General features: G+C 36.8%; 6 protein-coding genes across 6 annotated transcripts; 3 read left to right on the top strand and 3 right to left on the bottom strand.

The window, feature by feature from the left end:
* Positions 1 to 1,101: 1,101 nt before the first annotated feature.
* On the bottom strand, positions 1,102 to 3,212 carry F4807DRAFT_455907 (acid protease; the record flags this gene model as incomplete). The annotated part of the gene is made up of 2 exons (XM_048000791.1): positions 1,102 to 2,243; positions 2,399 to 3,212. 2 exons carry the CDS (start codon positions 3,210 to 3,212, stop codon positions 1,102 to 1,104), a joined length of 1,956 nt encoding a protein of 651 aa, XP_047858787.1.
* Positions 3,213 to 5,000: 1,788 nt separating this feature from the next.
* F4807DRAFT_407257 (glycosyltransferase family 8 protein) lies at positions 5,001 to 6,942 on the top strand. Its single transcript, XM_047996371.1, has 3 exons — positions 5,001 to 5,937; positions 5,998 to 6,590; positions 6,652 to 6,942. The coding sequence occupies exons 1-3, from the start codon at positions 5,364 to 5,366 to the stop codon at positions 6,685 to 6,687; spliced, it is 1,203 nt and encodes a 400-aa protein (XP_047858788.1). The 5' UTR covers positions 5,001 to 5,363; the 3' UTR covers positions 6,688 to 6,942.
* A 6,638-nt stretch (positions 6,943 to 13,580) lies between these two features.
* On the bottom strand, positions 13,581 to 14,430 carry F4807DRAFT_119395 (uncharacterized protein). Its single transcript, XM_047992873.1, has one exon. It carries the CDS (start codon positions 14,225 to 14,227, stop codon positions 13,718 to 13,720), a length of 510 nt encoding a protein of 169 aa, XP_047858789.1. The 5' UTR covers positions 14,228 to 14,430; the 3' UTR covers positions 13,581 to 13,717.
* A 2,266-nt stretch (positions 14,431 to 16,696) lies between these two features.
* On the bottom strand, positions 16,697 to 18,554 carry F4807DRAFT_119498 (uncharacterized protein). Its single transcript, XM_047992874.1, has 7 exons — positions 18,358 to 18,554; positions 18,082 to 18,298; positions 17,766 to 18,026; positions 17,469 to 17,704; positions 17,162 to 17,412; positions 16,926 to 17,096; positions 16,697 to 16,876 (listed from the first exon to the last, which is right to left on the bottom strand). Exons 2-6 carry the CDS (start codon positions 18,239 to 18,241, stop codon positions 16,928 to 16,930), a joined length of 1,077 nt encoding a protein of 358 aa, XP_047858790.1. The 5' UTR covers positions 18,242 to 18,298; positions 18,358 to 18,554; the 3' UTR covers positions 16,697 to 16,876; positions 16,926 to 16,927.
* A 149-nt stretch (positions 18,555 to 18,703) lies between these two features.
* On the top strand, positions 18,704 to 19,093 carry F4807DRAFT_455912 (uncharacterized protein; the record flags this gene model as incomplete). The annotated part of the gene is made up of 3 exons (XM_048000792.1): positions 18,704 to 18,720; positions 18,796 to 18,859; positions 18,920 to 19,093. The coding sequence occupies 3 exons, from the start codon at positions 18,704 to 18,706 to the stop codon at positions 19,091 to 19,093; spliced, it is 255 nt and encodes an 84-aa protein (XP_047858791.1).
* Positions 19,094 to 19,423: 330 nt separating this feature from the next.
* On the top strand, positions 19,424 to 21,409 carry F4807DRAFT_455913 (caspase domain-containing protein; the record flags this gene model as incomplete). The annotated part of the gene is made up of 1 exon (XM_048000793.1): positions 19,424 to 21,409. The coding sequence occupies one exon, from the start codon at positions 19,424 to 19,426 to the stop codon at positions 21,407 to 21,409; it is 1,986 nt and encodes a 661-aa protein (XP_047858792.1).
* Between the last annotated feature and the right edge of the window lie 183 nt (positions 21,410 to 21,592).

The raw sequence follows: 21,592 nt of genomic DNA on the forward strand, positions 1-21,592 counted from the left end.
CACCGCTGACGCTATCGTAGCCCCGCGCATTTCTCGCTATCCACGGCGGAGATTTGGGATGTAGCTTCGGCGTTGGATATAAGGATCATCGTCTCTTTTACCGTCTCACGTAAGGACCGTCCCCGTTCGCTTCCCACCATCTCGACTGCCAAAAATGCGAGCTGGCCAATCCGAAAAGCCATGGTGGTTTAAGCGGCATAATGAAAGGAGGTTTTGTGGCTTGATTTGCCCAGCACCTATCGCTCAATCCGCGACTTGTACTGTACATACCTACGTCGATATCCAGTGGAATGGCACGGCCAGGAGACCGTGACCCCGACTCCATCGTGGCAGTGTGGGTCTAGTCCGAGTCCACCTGCTGAAGGAAGACCTTTCGCACGATACATGTGATAAGCGCCGGCGTTTATTTTACCAATCTGAGTGACAAGACTGGCGATAGGATCAGCCCCAATTAGTACGTGCTCTATTCTAGCCGTCAGTGCCTCGGTCGCGGCTATGATATTAGCTGATAGTGACACGCAACAGCGCTCAAAAACTACTAGCCTAACACAACGTAGGTTAATTTCCATAGAATGGCGACCTAAGGTAGTTCATGATTTAGATAAAGCTGCGTCACAACGGCTTCTCTTCATACAAGAACAAGTTGTTAAATTAGACATTGCATTGATAATTATCTCGCATCATAAGGTTTCTTCGCTACGACTCTCGTAGTAGTATTCGGTATTATCCTAGGTCTCCCTCAATTTTGGAAAAGGTGCGTGAGACTTGGCGAGTCCCAACTAAATGTGACCAGGTTATGAAAATAGTAAATAGTAGAGCTGATATGCATGTCTGCCTTAGAAAAATGGCCATTACTGCAATATTCCGTCATATGATATGAGGATCCAGTCCGCCTAACTAGATGGTATCAATGATCGCTAACCCCTATTCCAAAATCTGACATGCATATTCCATGCGCAAATCGTATGTAACCCCAGAATACAAAAAAAAGTCCTTCACAAAGCAAGGACGAAGCAATAAACGGTTAATTGCATAGAAATTTTCGATGCCAAAATCTATTTCCCAGCTCTCCTTTAACGCCCGCCCCTCTCAATATCGTTGTCATGTATGCCCAGACTGACCGGGAGCTTGTGACTGATCCGTGCCGAGGCTTGGCGAGTGTGGTGATATGTGACTTGGTTGCGGAGATGCATGACTGCTGATCTGAGTGCTATCAAGCATATGCGGATCGTAAATTGTTGACCCAGGCAATTCTGTTGGTGAATTTCCAACGGCAGGTAACTCGGTGCTGTATGGCTGTCCATACGGTGGTTGCATATACTGCTGTGGATATTGTTGGGGGTAGGGCTGTGAGTAAGGCTGCGGATACTGCGGGTATTGCTGGTTATACATCAAGTTCGGTGGCTGCCCTGAAGTGACCGTAGACGAATCTGTCATCCCAGGAGAGGTGGGATTCTTAATAGGTGCGTAATATCCATGCTCTGGCGTGGCATTAGTTGCATTGGACGTCGCTCCGTCGGTGGCAGCTGCTTTACGACGGCGCATGAAAAAGAAGGCAACAGCACCGAGAATCGCTAAACCCGCGACGCCAACACCTACACCAATTCCAGCCTTTGCCCCCGTCGCAAGACCAGTCGAATCGCCAGGATCGGTGTTTGTCGCACTCGGAGCGCTCACGGTAGAAGAGCTGCTTGCTTCTTCGGGCGTAAGAGCCGTCCATGACCCAGACCACGATTCTTTCCAGTCGTTCGTACTGGCTTTTATTGAGCCGCCATTGGCGAGCTCGACAACATTTGCGGATGGAATGTTAGGGCCAGGTGCCTGCGCCAGCCACCATGATTTAGTACCCCAGTTAGCACCAACAAATGCATCTTGTAAAAAAGCGCGACCAAGTGTGTACCCCTTAGAAGGTCCCGTATAACAAGGGAAATATTGTGTGGGTTGGTCGACTAAGGGTGCAGTTAGGGTGAGATTCAAATGTCGGAATGGGACCGAGATAGAAACATTTTTGGTGTTTGAGTCGCCGATGAAAACGAATTCTAATACAGAAGCCGAGTTGACGATTTGCGTGTATTTTGGATCGTTAGTATTCCAGTAATATAAGCCGAGATCTTCATTATATGTGACCGGTAGATTTTTTGCAACGGCATCACACGTCGACTTGGGGAGTGACAAGTAGGGAGAGCAACCATCGACAGATACCTGAAGGCCTCCGGAAGTGATGGATGAATTGCCAGACGAGACTAGAACTGAGTCAGCATCTACTCCCTTAAATAAATGGACTAGAAGTTGTAAACCACATCCAGGGAGCGATCACTTAAATCAGTGCGATTATGAGATTCCGGCTCCTTGACACTAGCTAGGAAGGGACGGCAAATAGAGCATTGATAACACTTACGGAGACCACCCAATGACTCGAATTGCCACGGAGAGGAGCCATCGATCACCTTGATACTGATATCCTTCAAGGTAATATCTTTCGTGTAGTCGTCCTGGTACGAGAGGACGTCCCCTACAACTCGATTTTGATCATAACCGCCAAAATAGAACGAGCCGGGCATTTTAGGGTATACCGAGCCAATATGCATACCGAAAGAGTTAGATGCGGTCGTGTTGTGTGCCCATAAATATCCCGGAACGAGACTCGCGTTAATCGCCGGCCCCATGGTATTCGAAAAGGACTGGTTCACCGTGTCAGGCGCTCCTATCCCTAAACAACCCACAGTCAGAGGATACCACTGGCCATTCGGGTATGCCATATATGATCCATTGAGCAAGGCTAGAGAAACATTTTCTATTGTTGCTCCACCAAAGTTCATGTTATCGATCCACGAACTCGTCGGTTGGCCTCGTACATCAACACCCGTCATATAATCAGGTTGCGACTGGTATTGTATTTGTCCCGTAGATCCTGTAGCATCTACTTGCGATTGGGCGTCATTATAGAGACCCGCTTGGTTGGCATTGCATAATGTCCTGTTCTGGTTACAATAGTCGGTGGTTAGGAGAAAAGTTTGAAATTCCCGTCCTGGATATAGCGCTATCGTCTGGTCGTCGCCCAGTGTCACCTCCACTGCCGGCCACGGGCCATCCGGTCCAAATGTTGAATCGGACCATGTTGCGGCAACCGGCGCCGTAGCCGCATTAACAGGTCTGATGATAGCCAGATACGAAATAAGTGAAATAGGCAAAGAGAGAGGAGAGAAAGCCATGATCACAAGCAGCACACGACGGTGCGGTGCGAACCACGCACAGTTTTGTGGATTGGTGCGAGACGACACTCGGCGTCGCGATCAAAAGAAGGAAGAGGGAAAGATTTGATCAACATCAGAGAAATAATGAGAAGAGCGAATAGGTATGACCACCGCTATACCGATGGACGGCCTCGACTAGGGACACGATCCGCCTTGTGCGATACATTTGTACAGTACATCCATTGTAGCTTGTATATTCGGTAGCGTAGGACTGTCGAGCGCTTACGGAAAGCAGCCGCCAGGTCACTAAGCCAGGCCAAATCCAAATTCAGGAGATGAGGCTGTGGATCGTGAGACCCACCAGGGTCTATTCTTACCAATGTATGGTCTTTGGGGGATCCAAATGCTGGGCCCCCTAGCCCAAACTCGGCGAAGACTTTCATCAGCTTTCCATTGACGAAATCGTGTCGATGAAAGGCTTGAAGCATAGTCGACGGAGAGCTTGGCTGCGCCTCTTTCTCGCAGTGGACGGGTCCAAATTTGAGCATTGCGCATGGGTAGTTTCCCTAGCATTCCCTCATCCTGAGAAATAAGACTCGAAGGCTGAGATAAGTCCGTGAAGGAGAGATAAGGTTAATATCCCTAACATCCCGGAACCGTTGAAGTGTCTAGACCACGCCACAAATTCATTGAATATTCAAGCCTTCTGTATATGATGTTAGGTAGTTTCGCATTTTCGACATGAGAATCTGGTGGTAGGTAGGAAAAAGCTTAAACAGCTCGTGGTTCCATCGATACCTGTTTGATTAGGGCTGACATGTGGGTTCATGGACTTTGTCAAGTCTTTGACCTCTAGGCTCTTTTGAGGTTCAGATACCCACTATGCCCAGCCTGAGACGCCGCATCTCAAGCCCGATAGGGCTTAGTTTGTTGACGATATATCGCTACATATATACAGCATGTGGTAGTTTGACCACTAACGCATTGTACCTATGTAGTGGTTGAGATGGAAGCTCTGCTACAAACCAGGTAGGCAGGTCTTAATCTCGGCGGTCGAAGCCTCGAAGAGCAGAGCTACGAGTAGCTATATGGCGGGACATGGTCCAATTGTTAGCTCATGAAGTCGAGACCAGACCTAGCTTAGCTGGGTAGAATTTTGACGAACACGTTTCGATGAGACAGCTTAAGGTTTCGTATTGAGGCTCAAAGAAAGAGAACATCGCTGTAGCGGAACTTTACAGATCACATTCGGCGGTCGCTTATTTGCTAGTAGGCGGTTCTGCTGCTTGTAAGCAAATATAGCACTTGCACGGGTGAAATCCATGCAGAATACAGGTTCTGATCATCGATGCCCTAAGTCCGGGTCACCCCAGCTACGTCCAGCAGCCCCTCCAGGTCATGGCAAATTGGGGGCCAAAACTAGCCGGTCAGTAGGTAATGATAGAGTGGACAGGCAGCTGACAGGTGGATGGGAAATATGATGACTAAAATGCTTATGAATTACCTAGGAGTAAGAAAGGATTTTCGTATGAACGTTGACACGTCTTGGTAGTCGTTTAAAATGAATATTCGTGAAGCTTCAAGGTTGAAGGATTATTTATGAAGATGGAAGCTTACGAAACATGTACATAAGTTCAAAGATGGACGAAGGGTACTAGACATATGTATATATGACTATATCAGGGTCATAGATATCCAGCTAATATCCTTACTTGCATAATTATTTATAGCCCCACCTACTAGGTAGCAAACAATAAGGTTGGCCACTATCCTGGTAAGTCGATAAGCAGTAAACCACGTGTGCTTCTTCAATGAAGTATCTAATGCTTAACTTAATACTTTCAGCCTGCGCGGAACAATGAAACATCAACCTTTCCACCACCATCTACGCCACGATACAATGCGTACGTAGGCAAATGCGTCTTGTTTTAACATCACTTGGTGAATATATCCCCTCATCCATCACCTTACCTATGATCTAGGTGATTAGGTACTTGAGCGCATACCTTCTTTCCTAATGAGCGCTGTTTCATCCTTCAGTTGGCATTGATTCCTTTTTCGGTGGATCCATACCAAGTACCCGTTCAACTTCCTTTCTTAGTTGGTTGTCGGTTTCCGTCGTCAATCGTCAAGCCCTCGATCTTCTATCACCAAGCAAATCAACATACCATGGCTCCGCTTTGGGGATCATCATGGTCCTCTACCTGGGGTTCTCTATCCGGATATAGCGCTGTTCAAAATGGCGAGCAGAGTACAGCGACAAGCTCTGCTACGGATTCATCCCACCTTAAACCGAGCGTCGGCCAGATCTTGATGTCAAAACGAGTGCGATATGCTGCCATTTCCTTCGCCACCTTCGGCTTATTCTTTCTCGCCTTTCGAAACTACGATCGCTTACCATCCATCGAGAGCTTTCGAGGAAGCACTGCCGCTGCCGGCGCCAATTCAGATTGCCCTCCCGCCGTCGTACCATCTTACGAAGAAGCACAGGTCAATTGGTCGCGATTCGCCTACACGCAATATGTCACTAATGCTGCGTATTTGTGTAACTCTGTCATGATCTTCGAGACCTTGTTCCGACTGGGCAGCAAAGCCGACCGTGTCATGATGTATCCCGAGACCATGATGGACCCAGGAGAGACGAACCCGTCGTCAGAAGAGGCTAAGTTGATCGTCAAGGCCCGGGACGAGTATAAGGTCAAGCTAGTACCCGTTTCGGTTCAGCGAAGGGCCGGTGGTGATGGTAAGTTCTCCTGACTATCTAAGTGCTTATTCTCGTCCCTTTATTTCTAACTCCTACCAGCTACCTGGGCCGAATCCTTCACCAAGCTTCTTGCTTTCAACCAAACCCAATACCAACGCGTGCTGAACGTCGACTCGGATGCCACTATTCTTCAAACCATGGACGAGTTGTTCCTCATACCACCATGCCCTGTCGCCATGCCTCGCGCCTACTGGCTATTCCCGGACAATAAAATCTTGTCATCCCAACTAATGCTAGTCCAGCCGAGTGCAGTTGAATTCGACAGGATTTTGAAGAAGATGGAGTCGGCTGGCCGCAACGACTACGACATGGAAATTGTGAACCAGTTATATATTGACACTGCCATGATCCTCCCTCATCGCCCTTATGACCTATTAACAGGCGAGTTCCGCGGCGACAACCACGAGAATTATCTTGGCACTGACAGGGAGGAGTGGGACCCTGTTGCCATCTTCAACGAGGCCAAGTTCCTCCACTTCTCCGATTGGCCCGTACCGAAGCCGTGGATTTCGATGTCTGATTCGATGCGGCAAGATAAGCAACCTAAGTGCGTAGAGAAGAACGGTCAAGAGGACTGTTCGGCTCGGGAACTATGGAATGGCTTCTATGATGATTTCGCACAGAGGCGCTCAGTAAGCAAACTTCGTCCCAAAATGATCATTATATAGAATTAGATGCTAACGTTATGACTAGACTGTTTGCAGCACCAGAAAGAAGGGGAAGCGGTGAATCAGTGAAACTTGTGTAGGTTCATTTGGTTTATTTTGGCAATGAAAAAAAAATATCGAATTGTATTTTATGTGGCATGATATGTTATAGATACCAGCATCGACAAGCATGTCCTTGCGTCTCCGTTTGAGAGAGTGTTAATATGTAGCGGACTATTCTTTTGGATATGCTTTCAGGAGTTATAGGATGACCTGTTTAATACAAGGCATTGTGTCTTGACGTTGATATTCGAGTAAACACTACTAAATATTCTCAGGGCCTTGGTTTAATATTTCGCCAGTAAACCAACGCTGGACTTCCCGCATTGTGATGAAGCCACCAGACCATGAACCACGATACCATTCCCAGGTTTATTACTACGCAATATAATTTGCCGCCACTCCCAGTATATTTATATCCTGCTTTTCACGAGCCTCACTTCCGTCGATTTCAGTTTTAAATCGCATCGTCCCAGTCGGATCCCCTATCCCCCTTGTTCCACGTCTTAGCGGCCCCATGAGACCTTAGACCCGCCTCCCGTAGTATCTTTCCAAGGAATAGGTCCGGTAACACTACCATTGGGACTGTTGTCTTTTCCGTGTTCTTGTTCGTTCTTGCCTTTGTCACTCTGACTTCCCAGTTTATCTCGAGTCTGGTTGCTGTTCGGCATGTTGACGTGTACGTAAGAAGTTTCAAGGGGCGAAAGAGAACGCGAATGTGTGCAGTAAAAGGAATGTCTACCAGCTCAGTAAATTGAGATATTCTCTGTTTGCCGTCCTGTCCTTGTCGGTTAAGCTATAGCCATACGTTGCCGAAGTGAAGAGGGGAGATAGGGGTGGTTATATGACTACCATACCTATATATTAGTTTTACAGCACACCAGATAGAGAGGCCACACGGTTTTTTTCATGGAACTAATTGAAACAGCTGTCATTCCCGTGGCTAATGCTGTGTAAATTCATCTTAAGTTGTCCCACATCCTCCTTCATCTCTTCTTTGGGACTGGTGAGCGACTCGATGGTTTGATACCGCGTCTACTCTGTTTGCTCGAAGGTTTCCAACATTCGTTTAGCCATTTTGTTCAAGCCTACTCATTTACAGGTAGCTGCTTAGGTAGAATTATCTTTAAATGGTCTACTAGGATTATCTCAGTCGGTGGTAATGTGCCTACCTAAGCCTTTGATAAAAGTGCGTAATCAATAGTCTAAGTCATGAGGACTCCGTGATTCTCTTAAGGTTTCGAACTTTTTAAGCTTATAGTACTGAACACAATATGCTCATAATAGTTGTAACTCCCTTCATTATAGATCAAGGGAGTATAAGATGGTATCTAACCGCACCCAACCGTTCCATCGAGTTCCACGAGTTCATATCTACTTGACAACCAACACGTTGTGACTATTCCCATATAATTGCCACCTATTCAAGGGAGATCTATAGAGCAATAACGACCGTTTATAGGCTACGAAACACGTTATATCTCCTACTACGAATGCCCAAGAGGTGGAGGTTATAGAATCAAGGGAGTGTCTAACGGCGTGTTCTTTGAAGTGCATTAATTTGGAGTGACTGAGTTCCAAGTCTATTTCCTCGTAATACTTACCTAGGTATACATGGTATGATATTTCCTGTATTGGAAAGGACTATTCTGTCCAACGATGCCGAAGTTCCGTTATTGCCTGCCCTGAGTTTACGAAGGGTTATTGTGTCGTTGATTTTTTTCTTTCCTTTGGGAAGTCCTTTGAAAAATTACTTAAATAAGCAGTTTTAAGATAATAATTTATCGCTTGGCTTTAATTGGTTAAAATTTTTATTTTAATGGAACTTTAAGTATATCCGGTTTAAATCCGGTTTATATAATTTAAATTTTAACGAAATTTTAATAAATTATTTAATTTAAATTAAAAAAATTTTAATAAATTTTTTTATATAAATTTTAATTAATTATAAAAAATAAATTAATAAACTTAAATTAATAAATTTTTAATAAATTATTTTAAATAATTATTAATTAAATATATTGTTTTTTTTAATAAATTAAATTTAATAAATTTTTAATAAATTATTTTATATAATTATTAATTAAATATATAATTTTTTTTAATAAAATTAATGTTTTAAAAAATTAATTTATATAAAAATAATTTTTAATTAATTAAAATTAATTAATTTATAATTAAATTTATAATTTAATTAAATAAATATTAATTTATAATTAAATTTATAATTTAATTAAAAAATAATTAATTAATAATTAAAATTATAATTTAATTAAAATATAATTAAATTTATAATTTAATTAAAATATAATTAATATAATTTACGTAATTATTTATAATATTAAAAATTAATTATTTAATTAAATTAAAAATTAATTAATTATATAATACGATAATTTTAATTTTTAAATTAAATTAAATTAAATTTTTAATTTTTAAATTAAATTAAATTAAGTTTTTAATTTTTAAATTAAATTAAATTAAATTTTTAATTTAAAAATAATTAAATAAAACTTTTATATAATAATAAATTTTTTATTTTAAAAATTTAAAGTTTAAATTTATATAATTAATAAAATAATTAATTAAAAGTTATTATAAAACGAATATAATTTAAATAATTATAAAAAAAAATAATTTTTTTAATAAATTAATTTTTATAAATTTAATTATATAAATTAACGGGTGTTTTAATTAATTATAATTTTAAAAAATAAAAAGTTTTAATTTAATAAATTCGTGGTAAATTATTTTACGTAATTATTAATTAAATGTATAATTAAATTAAATGAAATTAATGTTTTAAAAAAATAATTTATATAAATTTAATTTTTAATTAATTAAATTATAATTAAATTTATATTAAATTTTAAATTTATTTAAATTAAAATTAATTTATAATTAAAATAATTATTTAATTAAAATATAATTAAATTACGGTAAAAATTATTTATTAATTAAATTATAATTAAATTATAATTAATTTAAAATTAATAAATAATTAAATTTAAAATTTATTAAAATTATTATTAATATAATTAATTAATTAAATTATTTATAATTTAATTAAATTATAATTAAATTTATAATTTAATTAAATTTATATTAAATTTATAATTTAATTAAATTATAATAAATTTATAATTAAAATTATAATTTAATTAAACGAAAATTAATTTATAATTAAATAATTAAAATTAAATAATAATTATATAATATAATTAATTAAAATAAAACCGGTGCGTGGTTACGTAAAAATTAATTAAATAAATTATTAAAAATAAAAACTTTATAATTAAATATAATTAATTTATAATTAAAATTATAATTTAATTAAATTATAATTAATTTACGGTAAATATTATTTACGTATTACGTTTTTTTTAAAAAAATATTTTATTAATTAAAAAATAATAAATTAATTATATAATATAAGTTTTAATATAAATTAAATTAAAAATTTAATTTTTAATATAAATTAAATTAAAAATTTAATTTTTAATATAAATTAAATTAAAAATTTAATTTTTAATATAAATTAAATTAAAAACTTAATTTAAAAAAAAACGATTATTTTTATATAATTAATTTTTTAAAATTTTTTAATTAATTAAATAATTTTTAAATTAAATTAATTAAATTAAAATTAAAAAAAATAAAAAAATTAAAAAAATTAAAAAAATTAAAAAAATTAAAAAAAATAATTTTATTTATTAAAAAAATAAATAACTTTAAAACGGTTAAAAAAAAAATTAAAAAAAGCCGCAACGATTTTCCGAACGTAAATATAAAAAATTTAATTAATTAATTTATTTTAAATAATAAATAAATCGAATAAATTTAAAATTATTATATATTTTCGTAAAAATATTTTTTATTTTAAAAATAATTTAAATTTTATTTAAAATTATTATTTTATTTTTAATATAATTTAAATTTAAAATTTAACGTTTTTAAATTTATAATATTATTTATTTAAATAAAATTTTTTTTTAAATATTTTTATATAATAATTTAAATATTTTAAATTATTTTTAAAATAAAAAATATAAAAAATAATATTTTTAATATATTAAATATAATATATAATTAAATATATATTTATTATAAAATAATATAAAAGTTTTTAATTAATTATATATATAAAAAAATAATATTTATTAAAAATTTTTTTTTAAAATATAAATAAAATATTTTAATAATATATATAATTAAATAATAATTTTTATATAAAAAAATATATTATAATTAATTATAAAAATAATTAAATTAAAATAATATTAAATATATAATAATTTTTATTTTATAATAATAAAATTAATTTTTTAAAAAAAAAAATAAATATATTTTTTTAATTAAAAAAAATATTATAATATTTAAAAAAAAATTTTTATATATATTAAATAAAATTTAAATTTAAAATTTTATATATATATTACGGGTATTATAATTTTATAAATTATTAAATTTAATTATTTAATTAATTAATTTATAAATTTACGCGTATATAAAATAAATTAAAATTTTAAAATTTATATTTTAAATTTAATTTTTAAAATTTAATTAATAAAATTTCCCGAAAATTCGTTAAAATTTATTATTATAAAAAAATATTATAATAATAAAAAATTATTATAATAAAAAAAATAATAATATTTTTATATAATAATATTACGTAAATAATAAATATATATAAATAATAAATAATTAAATAAAATAATATTTTAAAAAAAATAATATATTAATATAATTATTTTAATTTTAATTAATTATTATAATTATAATTTATATTTAATTTTAATTAATTAATTATTAAATAAATTAAAATATTTTAAAATTATTTTAACGTAATTATATTAAAATTATTATTAAAAATAATAATAATTATTAATATATAATTAAAAATTAATAATATTAAAAAAATTTTTTTACCCGTATAAATAAATAAATATATATATAAATTATTTAAATAAATATTTATTTTAATTTAAGTTTAATATAAAAAACATTTTTACGAAAATATATAATAATTTTAAATTTATTTAATTTATTCGTTATTTAAAATAAATTAATTAATTAAATTTTTTATATTTACGTTCGGAAAATTATTATAATTTTTTTTAATTTTTTTTTTAATTGTTTTAAAATTACCCGTTTTTTTAATTAATTAAAAAAAAAAAAATTCGATTAATTAATTAAATATATCTTTTTTAATAAATAAAATTATTTTTTTAATTTTTTTAATTTTTTTAATTTTTTTATTTTTTTTAATTTTAATTTAATTAATTTAATTTAAAAATTATTTAATTAATTAAAAAACTTTAAAAAATTAATTATATAATAATAACCGTTTTTTTTTAAATTAAATCCTTAATTTAATTTATATTAAAAATTAAGTTTTTAATTTAATTTATATTAAAAATTAAGTTTTTAATTTAATTTATATTAAAAATTAAATTTTTAATTTAATTTATATTAAAAATTAAATCTTTAATTTAATTTATATTAAAATTTATATTATATAATTAATTTATTATTTTTTAATTAATAAAATACTTTTTTAAAAATAATATAATACGTAAATAATATTATTATAAATTAATTATAATTTAATTAAATTATAATTTTAATTATAAATTAATTATATTTAATTATAAAATTTTTATTTTTAATAATTTATTTAATTAATTTTTATATAATTATATATTAATTTTATTTTAATTAATTATATTATATAATTATTATATAATTTATATATAATTATTTAATTATAAATTAATTTTAATTTAATTAAATTATAATTTTAATTATAAGTTTATTATAATTTAATTAAATTATAAATTTAATATAAATTTAATTAAATTATAAATTTAATTAAATTATAAATTTAATTAAATTATAAATAATTTAATTAATTAATTAAATTAATAATAATTTTAATAAACTTTAAATTTAATATAAATTTAATTATAATTTAATTAATTAAAAGTTAAGTTTTTATAAATAAACTTTTTAAAACGTTAATTTTATTTAATTTAATTATATATTTAATTAATAATTACGTAAAATAATTTATTATAAATTTATTAAATTAAATTTTATTATTTTAAAATTATAATTAATTAAAACACCCGTTAATTTATATAATTAAACTTATAAAAATTAATTTATTAAAAAATTTACTTTTTTTATAATTATTTAAATTATGCTCGTTTTATTTTAATTTTTAATTAATTAATTCGTTAATTATATAAATTTAAACTTTAAATTTTTAATAAAAAATTTATTATTATTATATAAAAGTTTTATTTAATTATTTTAAATTAAAAACTTAATTTAATTTAAAAATTAAAAACTTAATTTAATTTAATTTAAAAATTAAAAACTTAATTTAATTTAATTTAAAAATTAAAAACTTAATTTAACTTAATTTAAAAATTAAAAATTTAATTTAATTTAATTTAAAAATTAAAAATATTATATTATATAATTAATTAATTTTAATTTAATTAATTAATTAATTTTTAATATTATAAATAATTAATTATATTAATTATAATTTAATTAAATTATAAATTTAATTATATTTTAATTAAATTATAAATTAATTATTAATTAAAAATTATTTAATTAAATTATAAATTTAATTATAAATTAATTAACTTTAATTAATTAAAAATTATTTTTATATAAATTAATTTTTTAAAACGTTAATTTTATTAAAAAAAATTATATATTTAATTAACGATTATATAAAATAATTTATTAAAATTTTATTAAATTTAATTTATTAAAAAAAACGATATATTTAATTAACGTTTATATAAAAAAAATTTTTAAAAATTCGTTAATTTAAATTTATTAATTTATTTTTTATAATTAATTAAAACTTATACGAAAAAATTTATTAAAACTTTTTTAAATTAAATTAATTAATTTATTAAAATTTTATTAAAATTTTAATTATATAATTTAAATTTAAACTAAATATACTTAACGCCCCATTAAACTAAAAATTTTAACCAATTAAACCTCCTTAATAAGCCGTTATTTCAAAACTGCTTATTTAAGTAATTTTTCGAAGGACTTCTTAAAGGAAAGAAAAAAATCAACAACATAATAACCCTTCGTAAACTCAGGGCATTAAGATCTTCTTTCTCGCGTGTTTGTTCGTAGTTTTGACCGTAAGCGACTGCTAGGTCCCGAAGTATCTGTGCACGATTCGGACCATTCGTCGGCGCGGCCTCGAGCGCTCTCTCAACGTGTGTGATGGCTTCGACCAGATACTGCACGTTCTTCAGTTCACGGTACATGAGTAGATACGCCATTCCGATGTTTCGTAAGAGGCCTGCACGATTGGTGCCATCGGTAGGGGTTAAATCGAGCGCTTTTCGGTAGTAATGGATGATTTTTCCCAAATCAGACGCGGCGGTCGTATGGCCATACAGACTTCCATATTTGATTCCGATCTCTTGCATCAGGTCTGCACGGCGTGGGGCATCCGCCCCTATCTCGTTGGCATGTTGTTCCAGCGCGCGAATTTCGTTTCGGATGTCCTCCATTGTGACAAGGGCTGTATAGGGCTTGGAATATATCAATTTCAGCTAATAATTCTCAAGGGCTCTAAGGTCCGTGGTTCTCCTCCTTTTTCGAGGTGGGAACTACACGTCCTCTATATATTCGGGCTTCTAGATACAATATACAAATTAAGCGCTGGACGTGCAGCCTGTATTCCGTAGTCGGGGATGTTGGGCGCGTATCCATATGGCGCATGATCAACTTCCTCCAATAGTAAGTGTATATAGCCTCATGATCTGATTTCTGCCTGACCTGAATGCATTATTGATGCCGTTAGTTACTTGGCTTGCATTCCCCGTATGACATCCATCGCGTTGGGCTGTGATGACTATCAGCTATACAGGTACGCTGATCCGGAGGTAAGCCTTATTCGATCAGCTTTGTATGACGCTATCGTGTTTGGACGAGCCTGAAATGGACGCCACCTGTGCCAAAGATGCATCCGACAGTCGAATACTGAAAGTACAGAGCAATGAGAGTTAGATTCCTAATAGCGGGTATACACCGCTTTAACGGGCTCGCACTCTTCAGTCCAACTGAACTGCGATGAAACAATCAGATGAATACCAGCTACAATTGAGATATAAAAATAATCATTCCAAGCTACCTGAGTACAGCTTGACGCCCGAGACATAAGCGGCCCAATGAAACTGGACGTCAGTCTCAATATCGAATCCCGTACCCCTCTTTCGCTACTGTATGGTGTATGCATGAGCATAATGATCGGGCGCTCCCGGCGGATTTGCAGCTAATGCTGGCGATGGCTGAAGCAGTGCTGTGCGATTTGTTCTGTATCAGTGAAGCTAACTTCTCGAGACAGTCCGATTATCAAAAGCCGTCTACGCTTAGGATGAAGAGCCTTGTAGTAGCCAATATACTGCCCGAGTGCATTCTGTGCCAGTCCTACCTGTGAATCATGCCCATGTTATTATTTGCTATGTACTATGAAGTCTTCTCGAAGCAGGCTGGCTCTATCTATACTCCACTACCGATAGCATAAAATCAGCACATTCGATCACATGGCATTTTCTACTCTCCATTATCAATCACATCCGGACTTTACGAAATCTACCAAGCTAATCATACGCCCAGTTATCCTGGCTGACCTGCTCTAACTGCCACACTTCCAACTGCGTTTGCCGCACAGTGACTAAGTGAAACTTCCGGCTCAACGCTCCACCCCCTGAATGCCCCACTTTTCAACGAAGTCATGACCACCCCCTTTACAACCTACAAATTGCGGTATCTCAACAACAAAAAGAGTGATACTATTCAGACTTCCACTGGCCTATATATAATACATTGGGAGTTGTCAGGTTCATACTCTGATTCCTCCGGCTCCTCCACGACCTTATTTCATGCACTCCGCTACATGAGGGTTAGGAAGAACCCTTTTCCTCTTTTTAGGCTTCGCTTTTCCGAGGGCTTCAGTCAATTAGGTATTCTTCAGCTCCGTGGTAGTGTATTTGCTGTTTAACGTATCTAGGGATCTGCCAAGCTTTCTGAACAGCAGGCGGGTAATGGGATTACCGAAGGTAGGGTCGACTTTTGTCAGGTTTCTTTTAAAGGTGCTTACATCTGTTGATTATTTGGGTATTTCTAGGTATAGTCAGGCCATAAGCTTGAGAAGATCAAGTTCTTTCACGATCAATCGATTTCGCGAATGGTGCTTTTTGCATTTGCGGTGCGTCCTTCATAAACTCACTAACTATTCAAAGCCTTGCTGATGCTGACCGGCCACATCCCAAAGGCTCCGAAGCCCATTTCTACACCCTTTGACCTCGCGAATACATCCTGCCACGATTTATTTAGCGCCCAAAGAAAGTAATCCTTGTCAGTGACCTCTGACGCTCGGCCGAAGCAGCGCTCACGGAACCAGGAGCGAAACCGTCGTTTGAAGTACGAAAATACTCCCGCATCCAAGGGCTGCCACGCGTGCAAGCTGTGAGATGGAAGATACATGACAAAGATTTTGTGAACCAGTCACGTTTCTACAGAAGCATCACTTATGTGGCTGTTATGCCCATCCAGAATAAAAAGTTGCCACCCCGCAGGATCCGCCGGCTTGGTGTCCGGTGTAAAAACATGCGTTAATCACTCCAGGCCGATATCAATATTGATCCAGCCATCTGGAGACGTAATGAAATACCAGTCACTGTTTTCTGTTCCCTTGTTATCGAACCATTGTTGTTGTACAGTGGCGCCGCTTAAGATGACGAGAGGTGGCAGCACACGGCCATTACCACTGATACATATGATAATGGATACCTAATCCCGCTTGAAAACATCTTTGAGAAAGATTGTCTTTTTAATAGATTTACCAATCACCAGACGGCTATTTCTCATGCCCTCTATAAACCCGATCTCGTCAGCGCTCCACCTGTTTCTTGCTAGGATCCTCTTGATCTCGGGAAGAATCAGGCGATCGAACAAAGCTTTGCAGTTGTCGGGAGTAGCACCATTTAGCCGCTTATAATCCATCGCGACGCCCATGATAGTAGCAATTTCCGGATTGCGGCCTCGGAACCTGATCACCCATTTTGTTCCGAGAACTTGGCTACTTCCGGAGTTGATCAGAAGCTTCTGCGCAAAGCGGTGAAACCGGCCATGTGGTGGTGCGTATCCCAACTGCCCTTGAAGGGTGAGCCAGCTTACTAACTCATCCTTCATCATTGCAGATACCTTCAAGTGTGCCTTTCCTTCTTCTTTTCGGGTCGGGACACCCTTGATCCGGCGGGTAAGGTTGGTCCGCTCAACGTTGTGGTCCCTAGCGGCAGCACGGATAGATTTGCCAAACTTGAATTTGAAGAGTCTCCCGTGCTTGAAACAAAAACAACCAGAATCGTAGTGAATCTTGATGAGCAACAAAACATGATTAGCGACAAGGCAGCAGAGGATATTACAGGTCCATGACTTACGTTGCTCCAGCCAATATCAACTCGAACGTTCGGGCCCTTGTCAAGGCTGACAGAAGGGCTAAATAAACCGCCGTTGAGAAGATGATGATGAACATTCGAGCTATCATGCTAGTAGTTGTTGTGCAGATGATGACAGGCAATAATAGAAGTGTGCTTATCAGCAACAACAGTAGAACTCCCGCTGTACGCTTAATCAGATTCCCAGAGTAAATGTATACATTGGAATTGGTTGAAATAACGTGAGACGACATCTATTGTTTGTCAACATGTCTTGTTAGTATGGCCAGTATCAAGGCAATTGGCATACTAAGCGAAATCCAGGACAAAACTCAATGAGCATATCTTCTACCCAGTTCTCAACCTGTGAAGTCGCTCTGTCCCCGGGCCCAGCCAAATTGAGGAGATCTTTTTCTTGATCCAAGTACGCCGTTTCCAATCTGCTGATACAGCCGTTCCCAAGCAACCAATTTGTTAAGCTCACACGATCTCTGGAAGCTACCGGATTGGAGTCAAGAATTCTCCTGGCTCTTTCGAGAAAAGAGTCTAATCCAAGTCATCAAATGAGACATGGTGGTATCTGTGATCGCGAACCTCACGTGCTTACCGTAATCAGCGAGTGAATCATCTAATTGAGAGAGGATAGATAAACGCTCAGCATTCGGATCGCCTCGGCTCTTACCCAAGAAGAAGGGTAATGTATCATCTTCGTCAGCTTTGTCGAGCTGCTCTTCAAGGCAGCTAATACGATCCTGCTTCAGCAACAACAGCCTTGCTCGGAGCCGTATAAATCGTCGGCATATGAAGAAACCGTTATGAGCTTCCATAAGAGCACAAAGCCGAGGATACCCAGCTCTGTAGTCCTCGACTGCATATTTTCGTTATGGAGGTGACCGGGGTATGGGGGAGGGGTTGTTGCTTACCGACCCTGGTATGTACGCCGGCGCTCTGTGTTGATGCCTTCGACCGATTCCATTGGGCCATACGCAACAGGGTATCATTTTTCCAGTCTCGGATGACGGAGACAACCGACTCCAACACTAATGACAGCTTCCATTGGTGTATTGCGGACCATAGTTCCATCGTAGCTTGCAATTGAAAGGTATGATGAAGTAACAAGAGAACAGGCTAGACATATAGCTGCATTTTACTTGATGTTAGAAATTTCTGATACCTTTAAGTATTTACGATACACTTACTCGGGTGTAAACCTCGCTCTTCGTCGCATCAAGAATGAGGCTTTTCAGGCAGTTGGTGTAGGATTGCCTCGGTGCCTAAATTCTTGCAGAACATCCGCAGCCTTGATAGGGGGCACACACAGCCCAAGCATAATGCGACCGTGCTAGCTGCATCAATACTTTAGAGGTAGGGCGGCTGCAGACTGTGACTCATAATAGTATTAAAGCCCCAACTCCGGGGAGGAAATCTGCATTGTTTTCCAACTGCCACCTCCCTAAAAGTGAGGCTATCGTCCTATTACGTGCTATTTTTCGTTGATTGCAAATCACTACTTTAATCAATACCTAACTTGGGCTTGGACTTGAAATGAGTAACCCAAGACCGTAAGTTACCAATTATGATTAATCACAAACTCAAGTATCTAACAGTAGGCTAATATCAAATGTTCCTCTTCCCAGCGATAGCCCCGTCTTTGAGTTCGGCGATGACGGCGGAAGGCCTAAAGTCAATAAATATGTCACTGTTCGTTCCTTCATTCAAGTCATCCCCGGTACAACCCCAATGATTAACACCGTCTTCTAGACGAGCAAATTCCGAGTTGATGACAGCGTATATGTTGTAGAAGGCACGGCACGAGATGGCCCATACAAGATTGAGAAAGTCCCGTATGCCGGCAAACACACGTTATGCTACGACAATGGGCAGCCTGCGAAGAATGGAGCCGAGTTTGCGGAAGAGAGCCTCGTGGCCGCCTGAATGTTACTTTCGTAAGGCATTCTTAGTCTGCCTGAAATGATACAGCCACCAAGAATGAGGCGAGCGGCAGGTATGAGAATAAGCATGTGGTCTACCTACATCGTGGGGTACTAGAGGGGGTATAGTTACTTGAACACGTAATGGATGTATACCAACCTGTGCATATAACCCTTGGCGTGACGTGCAGGCCTCATTGCACTAAAGACCGATTATACATGAACAGCAAGCTCTTAGCAGGTTCACTAGCGGGAGTATCAAGACTTTCCCAATATCGATCCGCCCATCTCCCCATTCCCCTGCATGTTGCGATTGGGAGAACCGAGATTTAAGATGGCAGAACTCAACCCCATACCAACCCATTTCGCCCTACTCATCGGCGTCAACTCCGACAGCAAACAACCGTTGAAAGGATGCGTGCGGGATGTCCGTGAGATCGCCCGGTCCCTGGATAGATATCTCGACAGTGTACATATTCAGCTCTTCACTGCAGAGGATGAGAGTGCTCATACAACGTCGTCGGGAGACATTGGTATTCCTGAGATTTTGGCGACGTACTCCAACGTAAAGGCGGGGTTGGAGAAGATGTCGTCATTAGCTAAATGTGGCACCCATGTATACATCCACTACTCGGGCCACGGTGTCCGCCGGGAGGCAGCCAGCAAAGACTACTCGTCCAGGATGACTGGAGACTTGGCGTTGAATGTTCTAGAAGACTCAGGGGGCAATTGCACTCAGCCTTTTCTAGGGTTGGACTTAGCTCATATCATGAATACGATGGTGAGCAACGACGTGACAGTAACGCTCGTATTGGATTGTTGCTTCTCGGGCAGTGTGCTGAGAAAGCAGCGGGCTTCAGATCAGCTCTCGCTACGGTATCGCGAGCACGACCCCGAGGCCTTTGATCTTCCCTCCTCATCTTCGACTGGCGACGGGATGGAAATCGAGGACTTCAAGAGGCCTTATGACGAAGATTACCGCGATGCATCTATGCTTGACAACTGGCTTATCAACCCGGATGGCTATACTGTTCTTACTGCTTGCGGACCTCATGAAATTGCCGAGGAGCTCAACTTTCCTGGACAGTCGTACAAGCACGGGGCATTATCTTACTTCATCCTACGAGCAATAGAGAAACTGGGCGGCCTTGGAGGAAAGCATGCGCATATCTATCCCTACTTGAGTTCAATGTTTCGTCAACTCCACCCAAAACAGAATCCCATGTGGTACGGAAATGCAGATCTATGCTTCTTTGGTACTGAAGCTCTCAACCCGACACTTACTGGTACTCCTTTTGCTGCCATCTGGAAAAAAGATCAATTGCAGCTCCAAGGAGGTCAAGCGCATGGCGTATGTGAAGGTGACCAGTTCGCTATATATACCATTGCAGCAGGGCGGCCATTGGTAACTGGAACGGCCACCCATGTCAGACCCTTGACATCCGACGTAGAGGTATCTCATCCCGAGAGGATCCGTGGCGAGAAGGGCTTGATAGCAAAGGCCCTCACTCGCCTGTCACTGCGAAAGTATCCAATTCAGCTGAATCTGAACCCTTCCTGCCTCGAGGATTGGCAGCTTATCGTAGCGAGGCGCGAGAATCTCGTCTTTGAAGACAAGGCGCATCCTTTCGCGTTTCACATATCTTTGGACGAAGGCACAAAAACCTATCGAATCCGGGACAATTCCGGCCGCGAAAAAGGATACTCGACAGAACACACAAGAGAGGAAACGATGATGACGGACCCCAGCCGCGTCCTTGATATTGCGGAGCGGCTAGCTAAGTATAAAATGGTCAAGGATCTGGCTAATGATGTGGCCGACATTCCTCTGGAGGGGCAATATCGTGTTGTTGTTCGTGATTCGGCAGGCACGACATTTCAGGCGGGGAGTATTGTTGATGCCCAAGAGCGAGACATCTTACACTTGGTTGTGACTAATCGCGGAACAGCCGCTCTTTATGTCCACGTCCTTAACCTAACTCCCCTTGGCCAGGTGCAGAGCATACTAAAAGCGAGCTATGCCGTAGTTCCTCCTGAGGATCGCGAAGAGGGGTTGACAGGCGAATGGACTCACAAAGTCCGGACCAAGGTTCCGCCAGCGCTCGTAGGAAAAGGCGTCTCGGTGTACGAAGATATCGTCAAAATTCTCATCACCAATCAGCCAACGTCTTTTGCGTCGCTGGAGATGCAAGAGCTCTACGACTCGCATGATCGCGGCGCGGTTGAGCCAGGTGACAGGGGGCAGGGACCGCGTTTAGAAACGGAGGATTGGATTTCTTTAAATTTTAACATCCGCACTCATAGCAATGGTCACATATAAAAAACAATGAATGGTTTAATAAAAGTGAATCGGAATTGTACGCGTACTCTTGGCCGAACATCTGAGCTCTTGATTCTCCTAAATGGTACCTGGCCGCATCATCAGAGGCAAGTGGCCCACAGGGAATAATACGTTCTTAAGAGTTGGTGATCCGTTGCAGCTCTAGAAGAGCAATTCGATAAC

Source organism: Annulohypoxylon truncatum (genome assembly GCF_022578515.1).
Source record: "Annulohypoxylon truncatum strain CBS 140777 unplaced genomic scaffold F4807scaffold_2, whole genome shotgun sequence".
Classification (NCBI taxonomy): Eukaryota; Fungi; Ascomycota; class Sordariomycetes; order Xylariales; family Hypoxylaceae; genus Annulohypoxylon; species Annulohypoxylon truncatum.